Here is a 20,094-nt window from a genome sequence, read left to right on the forward strand (position 1 = left end):
GGGCGCCAGCGCACTCGCCGCGGAGACGGCGGCCATGGTGGGCGGCGGGCCAGCTCCGCTCGAGGAGCCGCCGGGCTCGACCGAGTCCCTGGTCCGCACCAGGACTTCGGCGCCCACCGTGTCTCCCGCCGAGCCGGGCCCGCTGGCCGAGGCGCCGGGCAGGAGCCTGTGGGAGCAGATCGGCGAGGGTAGGAGCGCGGCCGCCGCGGGGCGGGTCTCGGCGCAGGCGGGGCGCGGGTCCGAGGGGCCTCTGTGCGCCAGGCGGCTGACGTCGGGGGCGGCCCGCCCACCGCTGAGCCCCGGGCCTTGTTGCGGGCGGGAGGCGCCGAGTTGGCCCCCGAGGCCCTGATGCGCCTCTGACACCCTCAACTCTCCTCCAGCGTCGTTTGTTTATTGGTTTGTTTGGAGGTTCTTTTTTTTGGGGGGGGGGTCTCAGCAGCGCTCAATTAGGGGTTCCACCTGGCTCTGCGCTCAGAAATCCCTCCTGTCCTGGCAGGCTCTTTCGGGGGACCCTATGGGATGCCGGGATTCGAACCACCGTCCTTCTGCATGCAAGGCAAACGCTTACCTCCATGCTATCTCTCCAGCCTCCTAGGTGGGTTTTTTTTTTTATTGGTTTGTTTGTGGGGGGTTCTAATCCAGGCTCTGCACTCGGATCACGTCTGGCAGCATTCGGGGAACCACAAGGGATGTCCGGCCAGCTTGCAAGTCCAGCTTTTTTTTTTTCCCCTGTGGCAAGAGGGCTGCCTGTACTTAGCTTGATCCCGAATTCCCACTCTGTGCCCTCTGCTCTCCCTGGGATGCCTTACTTGTAGCTGTTACCCTTTTATCCTCTTCACTAAGCCAAGGTCAAGGTCTCTGTCAAGAAGTTGGCAGGGTTGCAAACAGAAAAGTTACGCCTTACCCCCCCCCCCAAAGCCTTAACCCGTGGCCCAGATTGACTGTAGAAGAGCCCAGCTGAGTGTCAGCCCTTGGTAAATAAAAAGGATGTGTGTATCTCCACTTAGGCTCGCCGCCCCTCCCTCAGGCCCTGGAACTCTGGGTTTTCTTTTGTTTTGTTGTGGTGATGCCTAGCCCGCTATGCTTTGCACCAGCTCAGCGTGAAACCACCACCCAGGGTTATCGATTCCGGAAATGAGTTTAAGTGTTAATGAGTTTTGCACCGGATTTGTTTCACTTACTAATATATATATATATATATATATATATATATATATATATATATATATATAAACACCATGATCATAATGCATTTGTTCATAATACAGTGTCAGGCATTTGATGTCCCGCCACCAGTGCCCAGTTCCTCACCCTTTTACCCAGCCTGTTCCTTTGGCAGGAGTATAATAAATTTATTGCATATTGTTTGTCCTATTTCAAGTTTTCGTAGGTTTAGTCCGAACTAAGTTAGTATGGAACTGGGCCAGGTCAGGCCAGTGAATGTTCCTATAGCAGAAAAGGGAATTAGGAAGAAGAGGAGAAAGAAACAATTGGGAGACCTAGAGATCACTTTATTTCATCTAGTAATATCCTCAGCCTGTTTTTTAGTAACATCACTTTTTTTCCCCTCAAAAAAGTCACTACTGAGAGCTGGGAAAGAAATATTTTTCAAGTCCATCTATTTCAACACCCATCCCATATTTGATCTCCTGCACTCTAGTAAATTTTGTCCAGGAAAAGAAAAAACTTTTAGGGGCCAGAGTGATAGCACAGCGGTAAGGTGTTTTGCAGGACGGACCCAGATTTGATTCCAGCATCCCATGTGGTCCCCTGAGCCTACCAGGAGTGACTTCTGAGCGCAGTCAGGAGGAACCCCTGTGCGCTGCCGGGTGTGACCCAAAAATAAAGCAAAATACTTTATGTTCACTTTTCTTGGTTCTGTTCTAACATATGTATCAGCTCTCCATATTTATTTCCACCTCCCATCCCCAGAGTTTTCACTTCTATAAGTCAAACAACTCTTGGTAATACAATAGTGTGGAGGAGCCAGGACCCTGCCCCATCTCTTGAAGGAGCACATTCCTCCCTACTTCACAGGGCTGTTCTGAGGAACAGGTAGGGGTTTGTGAGGCTGCTCAGCACAGATCTAAGTTCTTTAAGGAATTGCTCAGTAAGAACACATGATTGGGGGCAAGACAGATAGCATGGAGGTAGGGCGTTTGCCTTGCATGCAGAAGGACAGTGGTTCAAATTCCAGCATCCCATATGGTCCCCCGAGCCTGCCAGGAGCAATTTCTGAGTGTAGAGTCAGGAGTACCCTTACCCAACCCCCTCCCCCCCCAAAAAAAAAGAGAACACATAATTGTTACTGGAGAGAGAGCACAACAGGTAAAGCACTTACTTGTCTTCCACGCATTTGACCCAGGTTCTGTCCCTGGCACCCCATAAGGTCCCCTAAGCCCATCCAAGAGTGATTCCTAAGCACAAAGCCAAGAGGTGTAGCCTCAAAACAAAGATTAAGTTAAACACAAAAATTACACACAAAAAAATTCAACACAAGAGTACACATATGACAGTTTTAAAAGCATAAAATTTGTCCAGACAGAGTTGAGAGCTGAGGGGTCCAGGCAGAATAAATCAAAAGACAAAATGGGCTTGGGTGCATTCTCAAAGTACATGGTTGATGACAGAGAACTCAAAGAAAGCCTTGAGATTAATGATGTCAGAGTTTGGGGATTTCTCACACAGGCATGGTGATAATCATCTAAGAGACTATCCCGCTCAATTTCCTAAAGCAAACATTCTAACACATGCATTTTTTCATAATGTATCGCAAATAGCACACTTGAAAGACAGACTGGAAATACCGTGTCACGTCAGGTCAATTAGTCCATCTTATTAGGATGTCTCCATTTACTATGACAATTATTATCATAGCAAACAGACCTGTCAGTACCCCAGTTTCAAGAAAATGAGATACAGGCTAGGGAAAGAGCTTGAGACCTTTACTCATGTGTGTACCTGCACCTTGGAGATAATCCTTGGTAAATGTTCAGTCCCTCCCTCAGCTTTCTAGGGACCTCGAACTCAGGTCGTTGTGCACTCCTATCAGTAAACATCTTCACTCAGGCTAATTCCACTGCCCTGCTAATACCTTACTCAGCTGTAAGGCTGTCTGTCTTCAGCCTACTGCTGCGACTCTCTGTACCCTCGGTATTGCACTTGATGGCAAATACTAGCCTCCTGCAAAGAGCTGAAACTAGCCCCCTTCATGAAACCTGCTGGCCACCAACCTTTAAATTCACCAAGTTCCCCAGAGACTGCTGGGAGACCTCACCCCCAAATAATAAGGCAGATTGAGGTGTGAAGAAAAGAGGCTCTAGAGTTCAGAGTTACTGTATTTGGATAATTTGACCCAGTTTAGGAGATCTAAAGTCGAGAAAAATACAGGAATGCGTTTGGGGTTGGGGTGCCTCCCAAGCAATGCTAGGGAGCCCAGGAGTCACTCCCAATGGTTCTTAGCTAGGCTGGAGGAATCAGTGCAGAGTGGTAAGGTAAGACCTGGGCCCCACCCTTGTGCCATGCTGGAGAGGGGCACCAGCTCCAGATCAGAATTACTGGGGTCATTCTGGGCTTTGACAGAATTCAATTCCCCAATTGTAGCCTAGTCCATTCATTTGAAGTAAGGGAGATGGTAGATGGGAGGTCTTAACTGGGTGAACCCTGAAAATAAACTGGAGAGATTCAGGCACAAGAGACTTGTCATGAAGCTGCAACTTAGCAAGGGCAGTCCCTAACAAGGACCAAATGGTGGTGAGTCCCACCTTCTAGGGCCTTGGTGATCCCACATCAGGAATCAGAGCAAACAATCATGTCCCCATGAACACCAGCTGTGAATTCACAGTCATGGCTGCCAATTCACTGTCAGATATGGCCCGGATCCAGAGGAGCTGTGAGATAATAACACTGTGTTATTTGAAATCACTGCATCTATGGTCACATCACAACAGAACATAAAGCTGACTGGTTTTGGGAATCAAAATTTCTTACAACATACAGCCCTATCTACTTAGCCCAGCCTGATTTCTAGGAATTAGAGAAGAAAGAAGGAAACTCTTGATCCTGCCCAATTAGGAAGAGGTTTATGTGTCCACTGCAGTTTCCCTGAGTTCATGCTGTCTTGCTTGGAAGCCTGGTTTCCCCTCATACTTCTGAAGGGCTGGTGCCGCTGATCTTCCTAGAAGTGTTTTATCTGTCTCCGTCAGGGCTGGAACTGACTAGCCAGTGAGCACTTACTTTGTCATTTTCTCAAGCGTTTTCTGCCTGTTTTCCAGCAGTATTTTTGTTTTGTTTTGTTTTTGTTTGGTTTTGGGGCCATACCCGGTAACACTCAGGTTTCTCCTAGCTATGTGCTTAGAAATAGCTCCTTGCTCCTGGCTTGAGGGACCATATGGGATGCTGGGGATCGAACCGAGGTCTGTTCTGGATTAGCCACGTGCAAGGCAAACACCCTACCACTGCGCTATGACTCCAGCCCTCCCAACAGTATTTTATTTGCAGAATTGATGTGGAACGTTCCTTGGCATTCAGCTCTACTGACACGGTGATTTGGATATCAGCTTTGAAACCCAGCGATTGTTTCTCCTAATTCTACACATTTGATGAGCCACACAGAACCTTAAGAAGACTGAATCCTCTTCCAAGATGACCAAGAAAGGAAGGAACAATGAGCAAGTCTAAAAGGGTCATGGACATGTGCAGCCAGTTTTTGTACCAACTGTTCCGGTGTGTGCCCAAGGACAAAGCTATTAAGTTTATTAGGAACATCGTAGAGGCCGCTGCTGTGAGGGACATTTTCTTTTTTTTTTTTTTTTTTTTGGTTTTTGGGCTACACCTGGCATTGCTCAGGGGTTACTCCTGGCTGTCTGCTCAGAAATAGCTCCTGGCAGGCACGGGGGACCATATGAGACACCTGGATTCGAACCAACCACCTTTGGTCCTGGAACACCTCCACTGAGGTTCAGACCTGCTGGTGCTGCCCTAAGACCTCCACCAAAACCTATGTAAAGCAGCTAAAAACATTAAGAATTGAAGACATTATAATGGAAATTAATATTTTATATATATATATATATATATATATATATATATATATATATATATATATATATATATATATATATGACTGAGTCCTACCAGTGAGTTGGCTCCAGGGGCACATGTGTCCCCAGCCAGCAGTGCAGGGCACCCCTGAGCCTTGCTGGGTATAATCAGCCCTCACCCCTTCAAAAGAAAGACAAGAGAGAAATGCAGATTCCTGGCCAGGGAGATTGCTCACTGTATTGTGCATGCTTTGCATGCACAAGGCCCTAAATTCATTCCCAAGTACTGCGTATCCCACTCACCTCCACCCTACTCAGTACTGTGGAATGTAGCACTGAAAGCCACTGAGCACGTATGTATGTGGCCCTGACAGCCCCCAAAACTGCTGGGCCTGTGCATTGTCATCTGATCCAATTGGACATGGATTCCCAAGAGTGGACATGGGTGCCCTGAGCACTGATAGGCCCTATCCCCCCACAGGAATGGAGAGATAGCATGGAGGTAAGGCGTTTGCCTTTCATGCAGAACGTCATTGGTTCGAATCCCGGCATTCCATATGGTCCCCCGAGCCTGCCAGGAGCAATTTCTGAGCATGGAGCCAGGAATAACCTGAGTGCTGCCTGGTGTGACCTCCCTGCCCCCCAAAAATACTGATTCCCCGGCCTCTGCTCCATACCAATCAAATCCCAGTTTGTGGGATTGAGGCAAGATGTTGGTATTTTCCAGCCAGGAGAGTAAACAAGTGGGATTCACCCCAGGCCCTCAGCTTTACTGTGCCCACATGGCATGTGGAGCTTCCCGACAAATTCCGGAAAATAGCCCAGTGGGAGAGCACCTGCCTAGCATGTGTATGTGAGTACTTGGCCCAAACATCAGAGAAGGCCCGTTCCACCTGATTGAGCATATGCTGGAGTGGCCCCGGGTCTCCCAAGATTTCAGGGTGGCCCCTCTGAAGAAAGATACAGGTAGACATGGGGTGGAATTGACAGGTGGGGGAGACACTATTCAGAGCTCCAGTGATTCTGTTGCTGCTGCTTCCCCAGCCCTCCTTAGGCTAGCGAGAGCCTATGAGCCTCTCCATATTTGTGGGGACTAGCACCTTCCTTCTTCCCTTGCATGACCCTCCTGCCCTACTCTCTCCTGCCCCTTGGCTTCTCTTCCCAGGATGCTTTTGTCTCCTCTGAGGGCTTCCCCTCAGCTTCTTAACCTCCTTCATTCTATAGCTGTCACTTGGGTGTCTAAAGTTGAGTCCGCTGAGGACAAAGTTGTCTAAACACATGCACTTTTGGCTGGAGTGGGAGGGGACAGTCCAAATGTTTGTTATCTGTTCCAGTTTATATCAATTGAGATGTTCCTCTGTGATGGGCAGGGGGTTAGGGCTGCTGTGTTTTTTTTTTTTTAAATAAAGTGATTCATTACTGACATGGCTGTTTGTTTCTCATTTCTTTTTACATTTATTCATTACACTTCCCATTGTATTGTAATGTCCAGGGGTGACTCTCTGTCATGGCGATGCCCCCACATGTCTGGCTGTAGTGCTCCTGCACACATTGGTTGTGGCACAGGACTGGGGAGAAGGGCTTCCAAAAAGCAGTGTTGGGGGCTGAAGTGATAGTACAGTGGGGAGTGAGGAGAGCATTTGCCTTACATGGATCCAAACCGAGCTCCATCTCCAGTATCCCAGGTGTTTTTGGTTTTTTGTTTGTTTGTTTGTTTTTTGGTGTTTGGGCCATACCTGACGTTGCTCAGGGGTTACTCCTGGCTGTCTGCTAAGAAATAGCTCTTGGCAGGCACGGGGGACCATATGGGACACCAGGATTTGAACCAACCACCTTTGGTCCTGGATTGGCTGCTTGCAAGGCAAATGCAGCTGTGCTATCTCTTCGGGCCCCCAGGTGGCTTTTTGAGCACCTCCAGGAGTGATTCCTGTGTGCAGAGTCGGCCCTGAACATTGCCAGGTGTAACACAAAATAAAACAAATATTTAACAAAAGGAAATGTTGTGTAGGATCACACTTGGGGCTAGTAAGGGGGGTGGTGAGGGATTCAAACTAGCAACTGTAACACTTGTCAGGCAGGTGCTTTGCAAAGGAACCATCCTGGACCACCTGTTTCTTACTCAAACCTGCTTTAATCCATTAGGGGCCATATGGACTCACTTTGGAGCCCCAGAATATTACATGGGGGTTAGGGGAACATCACATACCTATGGGGGGGGAGGTCACAGCACAAGAGTACAGGAACAACTGGTAAGATACAGGGACCGGGGCCGGGCGGTGGCGCTGGAGGTAAGGTGCCTGCCTTACCTGCGCTAGCCTAGGAGACGGACCGCGGTTCGATCCCCCGGCGTCCCATATGGTCCCCCAAGCCAGGAGCGACTTCTGAGCGCATAGCCAGGAGTAACCCCTGAGCGTTACCGGGTGTGGCCCAAAAACCAAAAAAAAAAAAAAAAAAAAAAAAAAGATACAGGGACCACAGGAGGGAAACCAAGTCGAAAGGGGCCCCTGGTAAGGAAAAGGTCGAGAAACACCCTGGAAAGCCTCCATCTCCAACCAGATGTGTCTGAGTGTAGAACACTTGAAAAACCTCACACCTACTTCCTTGGTTATGACTGCTGGTCTGTGGGGTATAAAGATAGTGATAAGCACCCCGAAAAAAAAATCTAAGAAGCTTCCTGCAGGGGGCAGAGAAATAGCAGGCTACACTGCTGTGAAGGCTGCAAATGAGGATTCTTTTTCCACTCCATTCTCTTAGAGATCGAAGCTGAGAAGCCTCCCTCTCCAGAAGGCTATAAGGTGGCCTTTACAGAAGGAGACAAGGTGAAGCAGGAAGCTGCGAGCATTGTGAGTATCCAGGCCTCATCACTGAGTGCCAGCATGTCAGGGTAGTGTTCAAGGAAAAGAACCAGAGCTTGAGGCTGGTCCTTGCTCTGACAGTGTAGGGTGACTTTTGGGGCATCACATAAGCTCTTGGAGCCTGTTTTGACATCCTTGACCAACTCATGGGGACCGTTGTGAGGCTCAGCTAAGATTCAGAATGAGAAAGGCCCTGGACAATGTCTATGTTGGAAATAGTCACCATGGAGCAGATTTCTCAGTGCTAAGAGTGTACTCATAAAGGCCAACTCGACTAGGAATGGGGTTCTCAGGATGTTGAGACTTGCAAATAGGGACTTGCTTAATGGGGCTTATCACACAAAAGTGTGTGTTTGTCTGTTCTTGAGTTACAGCCAGTGATGCTCAGGAGTTACTCCTGGCAGTACATGGGGGACTGTATGGTGTGGCAGGAACCAAACCTGGGTCAACTGTTTAAGGCAAGCACCATACACTGTACTATCTATCTTATTCCTTTAACACACAATATAAGGGCCAAAAGGACTGAGCTAGGGCCTCAAAATTGGAACCAAGCTCTTTAGTCTCTAGACACCGCATGACTTTGACAATCTTATAGTCAGAGTTTCCTTGCTCTATAAGGCTGTTTTTTACTTACCAGCCTGTTCTTGCTTTATTGCAATCCATTTTGGGGTTTTGTTTTGTTTTGTTTTGTTTTCTGTAAACAACAATCTTCTGGGCTCCTGGAGAAGTGAGTGCTTCATGGCAAGCAGGTGGGGAATCTTCAGATCCAGCGAGTATTTGGGGCTGCTTCCTTTCATACACACAGTCATCAGTAAAGGTGCTAGGATTTTACAAAATCTGGTGTGGAGGTAGATTTGTGTATATTTAAGGAGGCAGGAAGATCAAGAGAAAGGGATGTAGGCAACATGCCAGAATGCTCTGATCAGATTCTCACTTCATGGGCCAATTCCTCTTTCTTATTTGTAAAGGAATTCTTCAGAATTCATGCAGAAGGAATTCTGTTTTTTTTTTTTTTTGGGGGGGGTGTTACCCCTGGTGATACTTGCGTCATTCCTGATGGTGCTCAGAGGACTGTGATGCCAGGGATCAAATCCTGGGCCTCACATAAATAGGCAAGTGCTCAGCCCTTTGAGCTCTCTTGGGCCCTTTGGCCCTGTATATTTTTAGCGGGTCTTCAGAGCAGATACCTATGGCTCCTGAGTGACCACTTTCCTGCTCTCTGATATGATTATGGACTCAAAATCTGTCATGCATTGATGTGCTTACCTCCCTCATTAGGGAGGAGAGACTCAGGTACATGCTCAGTCCTTTCCCAGGAACCCAGTCTAAGACAGACTTTTAGCCATTCTTGTATTATGCTACACAAGTGAAGACAATGACCTAAAAGACCTTTGGGCCTGCTTCCCCCCCTGCCCAGGTTTCTACTGAATCCATTTTCCATGGCTTCAATGCACAGTACCTTCATACCCTCCTGCGCAGCTCCGCGCTCCCTCATCGACTCTGTTCTCAAGTGCAACCCAAGGAAATCGATCCCCAAACATGTAAGTCAGGAGATGAGATTCCAGCCTTCCTCTTGTGGGCTCATAATTTTTCCAGGGCCTGGAGTGTGGTGAGAGTGAGTAGGATCAGGCCAACCTAAAAGAGGCCTCATAAGAAAGAATGTTCCTGCTTTCAGCTTTTCTTAATTTCAGTGTTATCAATAAGATTTATTTTCATTTAGGGGTCATGCCTGGTGGTACTCAGGGCTTACTCCTGGCTTTCTATTCATAAATTATTCCTGGTGGGGCCTGAGAGATAGCATAGCAGTAAGGCATTTGCTTTGCATTCAGCCAATATAGGACAGAACCTGATTCGAATCCCAGCATCCCATATGGTCTCCTGTACCTGCCAGGAGTGACTTCTGATCAGGAGTAACCCCTGAGCGATGCTGGGTATGACCCAAAAACAAAAAGGGGGGGGGGCGGAGAGATAGCATGGAGGTAAGGTATTTGCCTTGCATGCAGAAGGACGGTGGTTTGAATCCCGGCATCCCATATGGTCCCTCATGCTTGCCAGGGGCGATTTCTGAGCACAGAGCCAGGAGTAACCCCTGAGCACTATTGGGTGTGACCCCCCTCCAAAAAACAACAACAAAAAAAAATTATTCCTGGTGGTATTCTGGACCATATGGGATTCCAGAGATCAAACCCAGGTCATCTAAGTGCAAGGTAAATGCCTATCTTCTGCACTATTGCTCTAGCCCCAAACTTACTAAATTTTTCATTTAATTTTTTTTGGGGGGGTCACATTCGGCCGTGCTCAGGGGTTACTCCTGGCTCCAGGCTCAGAAATTGCTCCTGGCAGACTCTGGGGACCATATGGGTGCCGGTATTCAAACCAATGACCTTCTGCCAAACGCCTTACCTCCATGGTATCTCTCCAGCCCCTAATTTGATCTTTATTTTTTGTGATGTGTGTATGTTTGTGTGTGTGTTTGTGTGTGTTTTGTGTGTGTTATGTGTGTGATTTAGGGGCTGCACCCAGCAGCACTCAGTCAGGGGATGTGATGCCTTCCTGGCTCTGTGCTCTGAAGTTTACTCCCAACAGCTTATACTGTTCTGTAGAGCTCCAGTGTAAAGGATCAAACCTGGGTGTCCTGCATGCCAAGCATGTACAGGCCCAGCGTGTGGGCTGTCTCCAGGCCCTGAAGTCAGTTGTCTGTGTGTTGTATTAATTATTAATTATAAAGTCCTAGTGGTGCATGAATGGATGGATGAAGAGGCCTTTGTTGGCCCAGCCTCGCACCTGCAGCCCCTTCAGCGCACAGGTATGGGCGAAGAAATGATCCACAGCAGTCAGATGAAGTTTCAGGAGAAATCCAGCTTTTATTACAAGGCCCTAACCACCATGTGCATATTCCTCACATGGCCTTTAAACTAAGCAGCCTCTCTGCATCCTCTGCCTCCATCCTGTGTCTCCTTTCCACCTGCTGCATCTTCCTTGCTGAGTCTATTCCTCACCCCTCCCCTTAGGCCACTCTTTTTTTTTTTTTTTTTTTTGGGTCACACCCGACATTGCTCAGGGGTTACTCCTGGCTGTCTGCTAAGAAATAGCTCCTGGCAGGCACGGGGGACCATATGGGACACTGGGATTCGAACCAACCACCTTTGGTCCTGGATCGGCCGTTTGCAAGGCAAATGCGGCTGTGCTATCTCTCCGGGCCCAGGCCACTCTTAATTACCAACCACAGACCCTTCCCAGCTGTGGAGGGTCTGACCATTCAGATAAGATTAGCATTTGGCTTTGGGCAGGGGTAACATCTGTATACTGAAATGTCTCAGCAAAGACCATTGCTACCAGCATCCTGTCTCTCCGTGAGCGTGAGGAAGGTAAGATATGGAAGGAAGTAGTACCACCCACCATGTGGCCAGTTCAGCACTAGAGTGTCCCAAATTCCCTCAGAGTCCTCCCTGAGATGAGTCCTCTCCTAGCTGCTTCCCCAGGACCACAGCACTGCACCTCTCTAACCTCTCCCAATCCCTACCCTGCTATTGTCCCCTGTGACCTCCACCTGCCTCCTGCAGAGGAAATCAAGCCCCCTTGGAGTCCCTCATGTTCCTCCAGGGGCTCCCCCCAAGTCATGCCCCTGACCTGATAGCAGCACCAGCCTTTCCCAGGGCTGGAGATCCTTTCGCTGCTGCTGTTTTGTTTTCTTCAATGCTGATAATGATCTAAGGGCCTCACATTGAGCCAAGTCCCTGGCTCTGGTCATCTTAATGCCATGAATTTGGTGTTTCCTACTCTGAGCATCCTGAGGCCATTGAGTTGCCCTGCAGAAAGGCTGTAGGAAGGTGACTTTCGTGGAACTGCCAGAAGTGTAGGTGGGCAGCTGGCCCTAGCACAGTCCCTCGGAACCACCAGGAACCACCCCCATCTCTGACCTTCCTCCGGATCGTGGAGAGCTGGGAGCAGCCTTTGAGCACTGAACGATGATTGCCATAATAGTCTCTTCTTTAGCTGATGGCTTTGTGTCTTCCTTTTTCTGTCTATGAAAGCCCTTTATTGGGAAAAGGCACTAGCTGACCTTCCTACTTGCTGGAAGGCAATGCCCAGTCCACCAGATGGGTCCAGACTCAGGTCGTGATCTCTGAGTGCAGGTATTTCTAACCCCATAGAGGCTCAAAGGCATTTTTTTTCTGTTCTCTTAGTGATACAGCCTAGTTCAGAAAGATAGAGAGATAGCCTAGAGGTAAGGCGTTTGCCTTGCCTGCAGAAGGTCGGTGGTTGGTTCGAATCTGGCATCCCATATGGTCCCCTGAGCCTGCCAGGAGCGATTTCTGAGCCTGGAGCCAGGAGTGACCCCTGAGCACTGCCCACCCCCACCCCCCCAAAAAAAAAGAAGAAAGAAATACAGAGCAAAAAGCCCAAGGAAATGACTCTCCTCTCCGCTCTCACTTCTTCCTGAACTGGTAAAAGATCAAGTTTGTAGATGGACAAGAGGAAAACCCCATGAGGGTTTCCTCACCAATACATCCTGTGTGTTGGATCAGGGCCCTATGAAAGTCAAGCCCAGTTCAGTGAGAGCTCCTGCAGTGGGGCACCATGGCTATATTCACTGGTGGTTGGAATTCTGGGGCCCTGTGCCTGCCAGTCAGGTACTCTGGTTACCTGTCCCCTTCCTGGCCCTGTGTCTCATGGCCCAGCTCCAGGGGTCCTTTCTGCAGTCAGTTGTTCTGCCAAAGTAACTGTTTGGGCAACTGTTTCAGGGTGCCAAGGATTGCTTCCCTCCTAAAGATTTGAAATGGCAGATTTTAAGGATGATCTCTTTGTTCAGGTGCAAATGGGCCTTTCCAGGTTTGTCATTGTTTGTCTATTTGTTTTAGGTTCCCCCAGAGAATACCTGGAAGTGTTTGTCTTTCCAACCCTGCTTCCAGGAATGGAGAATTTGCTGCAGCAAGCTGAGAGAGAAAAGTGTTTCCAGGTCAGAAGCCTCTTGGGCTCACTTTAACCTCAGTTTGTCATCAGTCCTTATTGAGGTATCATTGGGTAATTGTTCTCAGAGTGATGACTTTGGGGTGAAGAGCATGGTTTTATCACTGGCTAGCTAATTGTGTTCATGTGGGCTTCACCATTTATCTGGCCACTTGTGCTCGGGGAGAGGGTTTCTGCCTTTCTCAGCCTCTGTGCCTACCCTTCTCCAGGGCTCATTGACACTAATGCTTCTACATTTAAGTCCACTCTTGATTGATGTGGGAGTGTGGAAGGTGGTAAGGACATTTCCTGCACAGTCCTACAGACACTTCCTCTGTCTAGTCAAGCAATGCCAGATAGTTTCATCAGAGGCAAACTAACAACTTCCCTTACATACATATAAAGAAATCTATATGGAGAGAGAGTATGAGTTGGTGGTCAAACTAAGGAGCTCCATAGGGGCTGAGCATCTGTTTTGCATGGGGGAGGCCCTGGTTAGATCCCTGGCACTGCATGGTCTCCTTCACATTGCCAAGAGCGATCTCCAAGCATGGAGCTAGGAGAAGCCCCTGAGTACCGTCAGATGTGAACACCACCAAACTAAAATAATAATAATAATAATAATAATAATAATAATAATAATAATAATAATAATAATAATAACAACATCAACAATATAAAAAAAGGATATGTATATCTGAAGCTATGGAATTGGGTGAATGTATGTGGTTTCCAGAGAGTGGATGGGGACTTCGATAACAAGGAGGTGGGGTGCAGGTGGTGGAGACCAGGAATCTGCGATGGGGTGTTTGCCCTGCTAAGGAGGGAGGATCCCAGAGAGAGCTTTGGTTGTTGCAAATCAACATTGGGCTTAATCAATAGCCCTATTTTTTTTTCTGTATGAATATGAAACAAGAGTTCAATTTTCTCATTCCTGCAGGGCCTCAGGGTAAAGTAATTTGCATTGTAATTGGCTCCCATTTGTCTGGGGGTGGCCTGCTTGGATCTGGGTGAGGCCTAGTTCAGCAATAATCTTGGCTGTGAAGTGAATTCATAGTTGAAGGAGAGAAAGGATTAGGGGCTTCTGTAGAAAGAGTATGAGAGAGAGCGTGAGAGAGAGAGAGCGTGAGAGAGAGATAGAGAGAGAGAGGGAGGGAGGGAGGGAGGGAGGGAGAGAAAGAGGGAGAGAGAAGGAGGAGAGAAGAAAAAAGATGCAGGGGCTGGCGAGGTGACGCTAGAGGTAAGGTGTCTGCCTTGCAAGTGCTAGCCAAAGATCAGGAGCGCAGTTCAATCCCCGCCCCCGCCCCCCCCCCCCCGTGGCGTCCCATATGGTCCCCCCCAAGCCAGGGGCAATTTCTGAGCACTTAGCCAGGAGTAACCCCTGAGCATCAAACGGGTGTGGCCGAAAAAAACAAAAACAAAGAAAGAAAGAAAAAGATGCAGTGGTAAATGTCAGTGCCAGCCGAGAGAGAGAGTGAGAGAGAGTGAGAGAGAGAGAGAGAGAGAGAGAGCCAGCCGAGAGAGAGAGAGAGCCAGCCAAGAGAGAGAGAGAGAGCCAGCCGAGAGAGAGAGAGAGAGAGAGAGAGAGAGAGAGAGAGAGAGAGAGAGAGAGAGAGAGAGAGAGAGAGAGAGAGAGAGAGAGAAGAAAAAAGTTACAGTGACAAATGTCAATGTCAGCCATTCCTTGTAAGTGAATCATGAAGCTGGTAAGTAAACCAGGCTTTGGTTTGGTTTGGGAACCTGAGTGAAGAGATTTGGTTGGGTTGGGAAGAGGTTTGGTTGGGAAGTTGTCAATTTAAACATTCAGGGGTCAAAGTCCATATGTCTGGGATTGAAGAATGACAGTTCCAGGTACACAGAGTCAGGCTGACTCCCTAAAAAGTGCCCCAGGAGGGATAGAGTCATGGGGATTTATGAGAGAAAAGAGGACAATACAGTAGGTGGTCAAAGACATGATCCACCTTGACAGGCCAAGCCCTTCTAGGCCTTAATAGCATTGACACCTTCTTCAGTGACTATTTTCTTTTTTTCTTTTTTTTTTTTTTTTGGGCCACACCCGGCGGTGATCAGGGGTCACTCCTGGCTGTCTGCTCAGAAATAGCTCCTGGCAGGCATGGGGGACCATATGGGACACCGGGATTTGAACCAACCACCTTAGGTCCTGGATCGGCTGCTTGCAAGGCAAACACCACTGTGCTATCTCTCTGGGCCCGAGAGCCACATTTTTAAAACCGAAAATACATAGGATGGTACACTGTTTTTAGTTTCAATAAGTTTTTTATTGAGAATATTCTGCATGCAAGTATCCACATAGGTTGGGAGGATACAAATAACACAAAAACTTTAGAACAATATTATATATCGATAACGTTAAATTCCATAAAATTTGCCTTACAATGTAGAGAAAATTACATCCTGACAATGACTGACAGTCACAAACACTAATGTGAACATTGGCCTTGCATTTTCTTGGATAGTTTGAGTAAGTCAGGTTTGCATGTTGTTTTTAATTTTAGGCACGATTCCGGGTTCTCATCGATGAGATGATTTCTCAATTTACTCTTGATAAGATTCATGCTTGAAAATGATTGTTCGCATAAATATGTAGACCTGAACAAGGAAAGAACAGCAAACGCTAGCTTTTTTAGTTTATTATATGAGTCAGGAATACTATTCCAGGTGTTAAAAATCAACATATCTTCCTTCTCCAGGTCTTTCAAAGCAGACCACTTGTGCTGTGAACTAAGTTCACATTTGTGTTTCTCCAATTTCTTTTTTTTTTTTTTTTTTTTTTGGTTTTTGGGCCACACCTGTTTGACGCTCAGGGGTTACTCTTGGCTATGTGCTCAGAAATCGCCCCTGGCTTGGGGGGACCATATGGGAGGCCGGGGGAATCTAACCGCTATCCATCCTACGCTAGGCTAGCGCTTGCAAGGCAGACACCTTACCTCTAGCGCCACCTTCCCGGCCCCTGTTTCTCCAATTTCTAAATTAGTACAAAGATGTTCAAATTTCGAGTTCCACAGTTCTTTGTTTTTTTAAATCCAGCAATTGCATTTCAAAGTTGCGAATATCGATATTAAAGGGAGAAAATTTTAATTTCGTTACAGTGGCGTCCAGAGGTTTTTTTTTAACAAAGGCCAATGTCGCTTTGCTGTTTCTGAAATCCTGAAACCTCTTGATAAAAGCTTCCCTCATATTTAAAAGTGCTGTTTTAAAATAGGTAATGTCAATATCAGAATTATTTTCTTGGCGGTGTTTCAACAGGCTTGGAAGGTGAATCAAAGTTTCTCTGTCAATATCTTGAGCAAAAACAGATAATTTATTTTCAAAAGAAATAACTTCTAACATCGAAAAAATTGTGTTTCCTTTCCCCTGTAGTTTATGATTAAGCTGTTTTAGATGTGAAGTAACATCCACCATGAAATGCAGTTTTTGAATCCACTGATTGTTTAATTCTGGATAGTGAACACCCTTCTTGAGGAAAAAGGCTTTGATTTCTGATAATAAGTAAGCAAAACGTTTCAAAACATTTCCTCTTGATAACCAAAATGTGCTGAAAATTTGAAACCCTACAATATGGAGATGAAACAGGTAAAAGAGAAAAACCTTTTAACAATCTTTAAAAGTGAGGACAGTGTTCCAGAGAAAAGTACTGATTTCACTGAAAGGAAAAAAATCTATTGACACTTTAGTGTGTGCTGCAAGAAACCAAACTAAAATACACATAAAAACAAAAACGGCACTTTGTTAAAGGCATATGATATATTATAAAGGAATTATGATAGAGTGCCTGAAAAAATTTTAAATAATTTTTTATTTAAGCATATTTGTTACAAAATTATTCATACTTGAGTTTCAATCATAGAATGTACACCACCCTTCACCAGTGCACTTTTCCCACCACCAATGTCCCTTGTTTCCTTCCCCTTCACCCTCCTCTGCCTATGTCAGGGGCAGGCATTTTGCTTTTTTCTCTCTATCTCTCTTTTCCTTTATGACACTGAGGTTTGCAAAATTTCCTTTATGACACCGTGGTTTGCAATATTGTTTATTAAAGAGTACCATGCATGTCACTTATTCATTTTCAGCATCCAGTTCTTGTCTAGAGTGATATGTTCCAATTATTAATGTCATAATGTACCTTTCTCTATTCTAACTGAACTCACCACTTTTTATGGCAAGCTTCCTATCATGGACTAGTCCTCCTGTCCCTCATCCCTATTTTCTCTAGATATTATACCATATTGCCATTTATTATTATTATTATATGCCACAAATGATTATTCTGTGTCTACGCCTCTCCTTCTGACTCATTTCACTCAGAATAATAATCTGATGTGTTGATGTATGTACAGATGATGCACTGTGCATAGCTCAGTGTTTTTATATAGTCACAAGAAACAGAAGTTGCACACCCATACATTGTATCCACTCATTGTATGATAGACTGGATTCAAAAAACGCCCTGCTGAACTAAACTTTGTGACAGATAACACAGTAAAGATAATTTGTGAAATTCACAATTGTGATCAAATCCAGGCTATTCACCACCCTGGGTGAGAGTATGGATGCCCACTCCTAGCATCTTCTTCATGAAGAAGTGAAGTGGCTGTTCAGGGGAAGGGTGCTCTCTGGCCTTGTTGGCAAGAGGGAAGAAGTAGTGCAGTTCCTGTGAGAGCAGAACTCTGACTCTGTACAGCCCCAGTTGGACAAGGAGTGAGTAGCTAAGCTTGTGTATTTGGCAGGCATTGTTCATTTTCTCTATGAACTTAATATTTCTCTGCAGGGGAGTTTCACAAGTAGTTTTTACAGTGAGACATAAGATGGATGTGTTCAAAAAAGAATCTGATTCTGGGATAGCTGTGTCTGAGAAGGAGATATTGAAATGTTTCCACTTTTGCAAAAAATTTCTGATTGGCACTTATATTATGCAGAAAGTCATAATCAATATGAAAAAGAGCATTTAAGGGCATTAGCTCACAACTTTAATCATGAGTACTCTGAACATGAGAATCCACAGAAAAGAAAACTCTGGGTTGAGAATTCCTTCATGGAAGATGCCCACTCTTGTGCAAAATAAAATATGTGTTTTAAGATCACTCCAGGCACTTTATTTCTAAACCCCACCCACCTGGTCTGAAGAAGCAGGGTAGCAGGAAAGAAATAATAAACCAAGCTAGCCAGGAAAGGATGATCATGGAGTCCGTGGCCTTTTACCTTGTACTCTCTGCCTCGAACCCAAACAGCTAGAATACCTCTTTCTTTATTAAAACCAATTCCCAATATCAAGAGGCTTCAAGAGAGAGAGACAAAAGTACATATTCAGTGGACTTTTACATATCAAAGGAAGAGGTTTAAGAAAGGATGAAGTTGAGGGAACACCTTTGTTTAGGATTGGTACTAAGTATCATCTTACACTCTTGGAGGGGGCTGCTGGGGCTGCACACTGGGCTGCACACTGACAGAGGCTAGGAGCAGAGTCCTGACTCCTGGAGCGGCTGCCTGGCACACAGAAGAGCCAAATTAAAAGTGTCAAGAGCCACAATTGGCTCGAGAGCCGCAGATTGCGGACCACTGCACTAGGGCAAGGGGGCCCTTCCCCCTCAAGACTCTGGCCTTTGCCCTGCAGTTCCCATCTGTGCTGCCTTTGATTCTTCTGGGGCCTCTCAGCACACACTGCCAACAGTGTGAATGGGGGCTTACATTCTGCTCCCAAAATGGAACATGGAAGCTTGTCTCTTTTTTAAATTTTTTTATTTTGAATTATGAGAACAAAAGATGCAAAGAAAGAGGACATGGTAAAGTTACAGTGGAAGGACAGTCACCCATAACATAATTCTCAGAAGTCCCCTTGCTGATACCTTAACTTTGAACTTTCAGCCAAAGAACGTTAAGATAAATAAAACAGAATCCATGTACAATTACTTTGTCCCTCAAGTCCCCAGATTGTAACACATTATAATATTTCTTAACAGCACACAAGGCAATCTAAAGCCATAAAACTTACATAACTCCTTAAACATTAGAGGCATAGTAATTTTTACATTTCCATGTACATGCATATTAGCTTAAGTTAACCTCAAATTTTTTTTTTTTGTGGTTTTTGGGTCACACCCGGCAGTGCTCAGGGGTTACTCCTGGCTCCATGCTCAGAAATTGCTCCTGGCAGGCACAGGGGACCATATGGGACGCCGGGATTCGAACCGATGACCTTCTGCATGAAAGGCAAACACCTTACCTCCATGCTATCTCTCCGGCCCCAACCTCAAATTTTAAGTGGGTGCTTTTTAAGGATTAGAGTCAAAGGAGCACAGTAAAAATGGTGTTAGAGTGGCAATTGTTGTTTGCATAGGCCCACCAAAATATGAGAGGCATGGAAAGGAATAACCTTGGCCTAAATACAAAGAGATCCTACCCCTGAAGTTTCCTGGCATAAGACCAACTCTAGGCTTCAGGCAAGTTATCGTCCGATCCAAGACATTGTCCGTAGTGCCAACACACTTTTTACACAGTCTCTGTTGTTGGTATCATGTTTCTGTATTAAAGATTCTGGAATCTGCATATCCTACATTGAAGTCATGATGTGGAGTGTCTTCTCGTTTCACCTCACCATGAAAGGGCAATGCAGGAAGCCCTGTCCTGTAAGCAGGTCGTTGTTAAGTCTTCTCAGTGTTAAGGGAAGTCTCTTGAGCAGGATGATGTCTGAGCAGTGGTAGGGTCTTCTGTGGTAGAGGATTGCTTCCAGGTGATGTTATAGACAAACCTCACAATTAAGGGGCAATACAGCAAGCCCTGTCCAGTAAGCAGGTCATTGTTCTTGTTAAGTCTTCTCAGTGTTAAGGGAAGTCTCTTTTGAGTAGATCGATGTCAGAGCAGCTGTAGGGTCTTCCCTGGTAGAGGAATGCCTCCAGGTGATGTTATATACAACCTTGGATGTTTTGTAGATGTCTTCTCTAGATCAGGGGTGAATGGAGAATGCCCATTCTTCTGAGGCCTGTGCCAGGTCTTTATGTCAATGTTCAGGGTGTAAGGTCTCATTGCACTACAAGATTTGTGTGTTCCCATCTCTAGATAAGAACTTATTGGTATGTATAGTATTTTCCCATTTTAGTGTGCCTAAGCAAACAAGAAATAAAGCCACGTGGTGCTATCAGATATATGGGGGCGTAATAACATTTCCAACAATACCCATGACTTGGTTCAAACATAAGCATTAAACTGAGGGATTCTTTCACACCAAATTC

At 46.1% G+C, this 20,094-nt stretch overlaps 1 protein-coding gene across 2 annotated transcripts in view; it reads left to right on the forward strand.

Annotated features, from left to right (window-relative positions):
* Nucleotides 1-15: 15 nt before the first annotated feature.
* Nucleotides 16-20,094, forward strand: part of IQCK (IQ motif containing K) — a 95,237-nt gene continuing 75,158 nt past the window's right edge. For both annotated transcript variants that reach the window (XM_049789211.1, XM_049789212.1), the window contains exons 1-4: nt 16-188; nt 7,797-7,885; nt 9,315-9,438; nt 12,760-12,857. In XM_049789211.1, coding sequence (XP_049645168.1) covers nt 35-188; nt 7,797-7,885; nt 9,315-9,438; nt 12,760-12,857 — 465 coding nt within the window. In that variant the 5' untranslated portion in view covers nt 16-34. The remainder of the gene's footprint in view (nt 189-7,796; nt 7,886-9,314; nt 9,439-12,759; nt 12,858-20,094) is intronic.

The sequence above is a fragment of the Suncus etruscus genome, chromosome 15 (genome assembly GCF_024139225.1).
Source record: "Suncus etruscus isolate mSunEtr1 chromosome 15, mSunEtr1.pri.cur, whole genome shotgun sequence".
Classification (NCBI taxonomy): Eukaryota; Metazoa; Chordata; class Mammalia; order Eulipotyphla; family Soricidae; genus Suncus; species Suncus etruscus.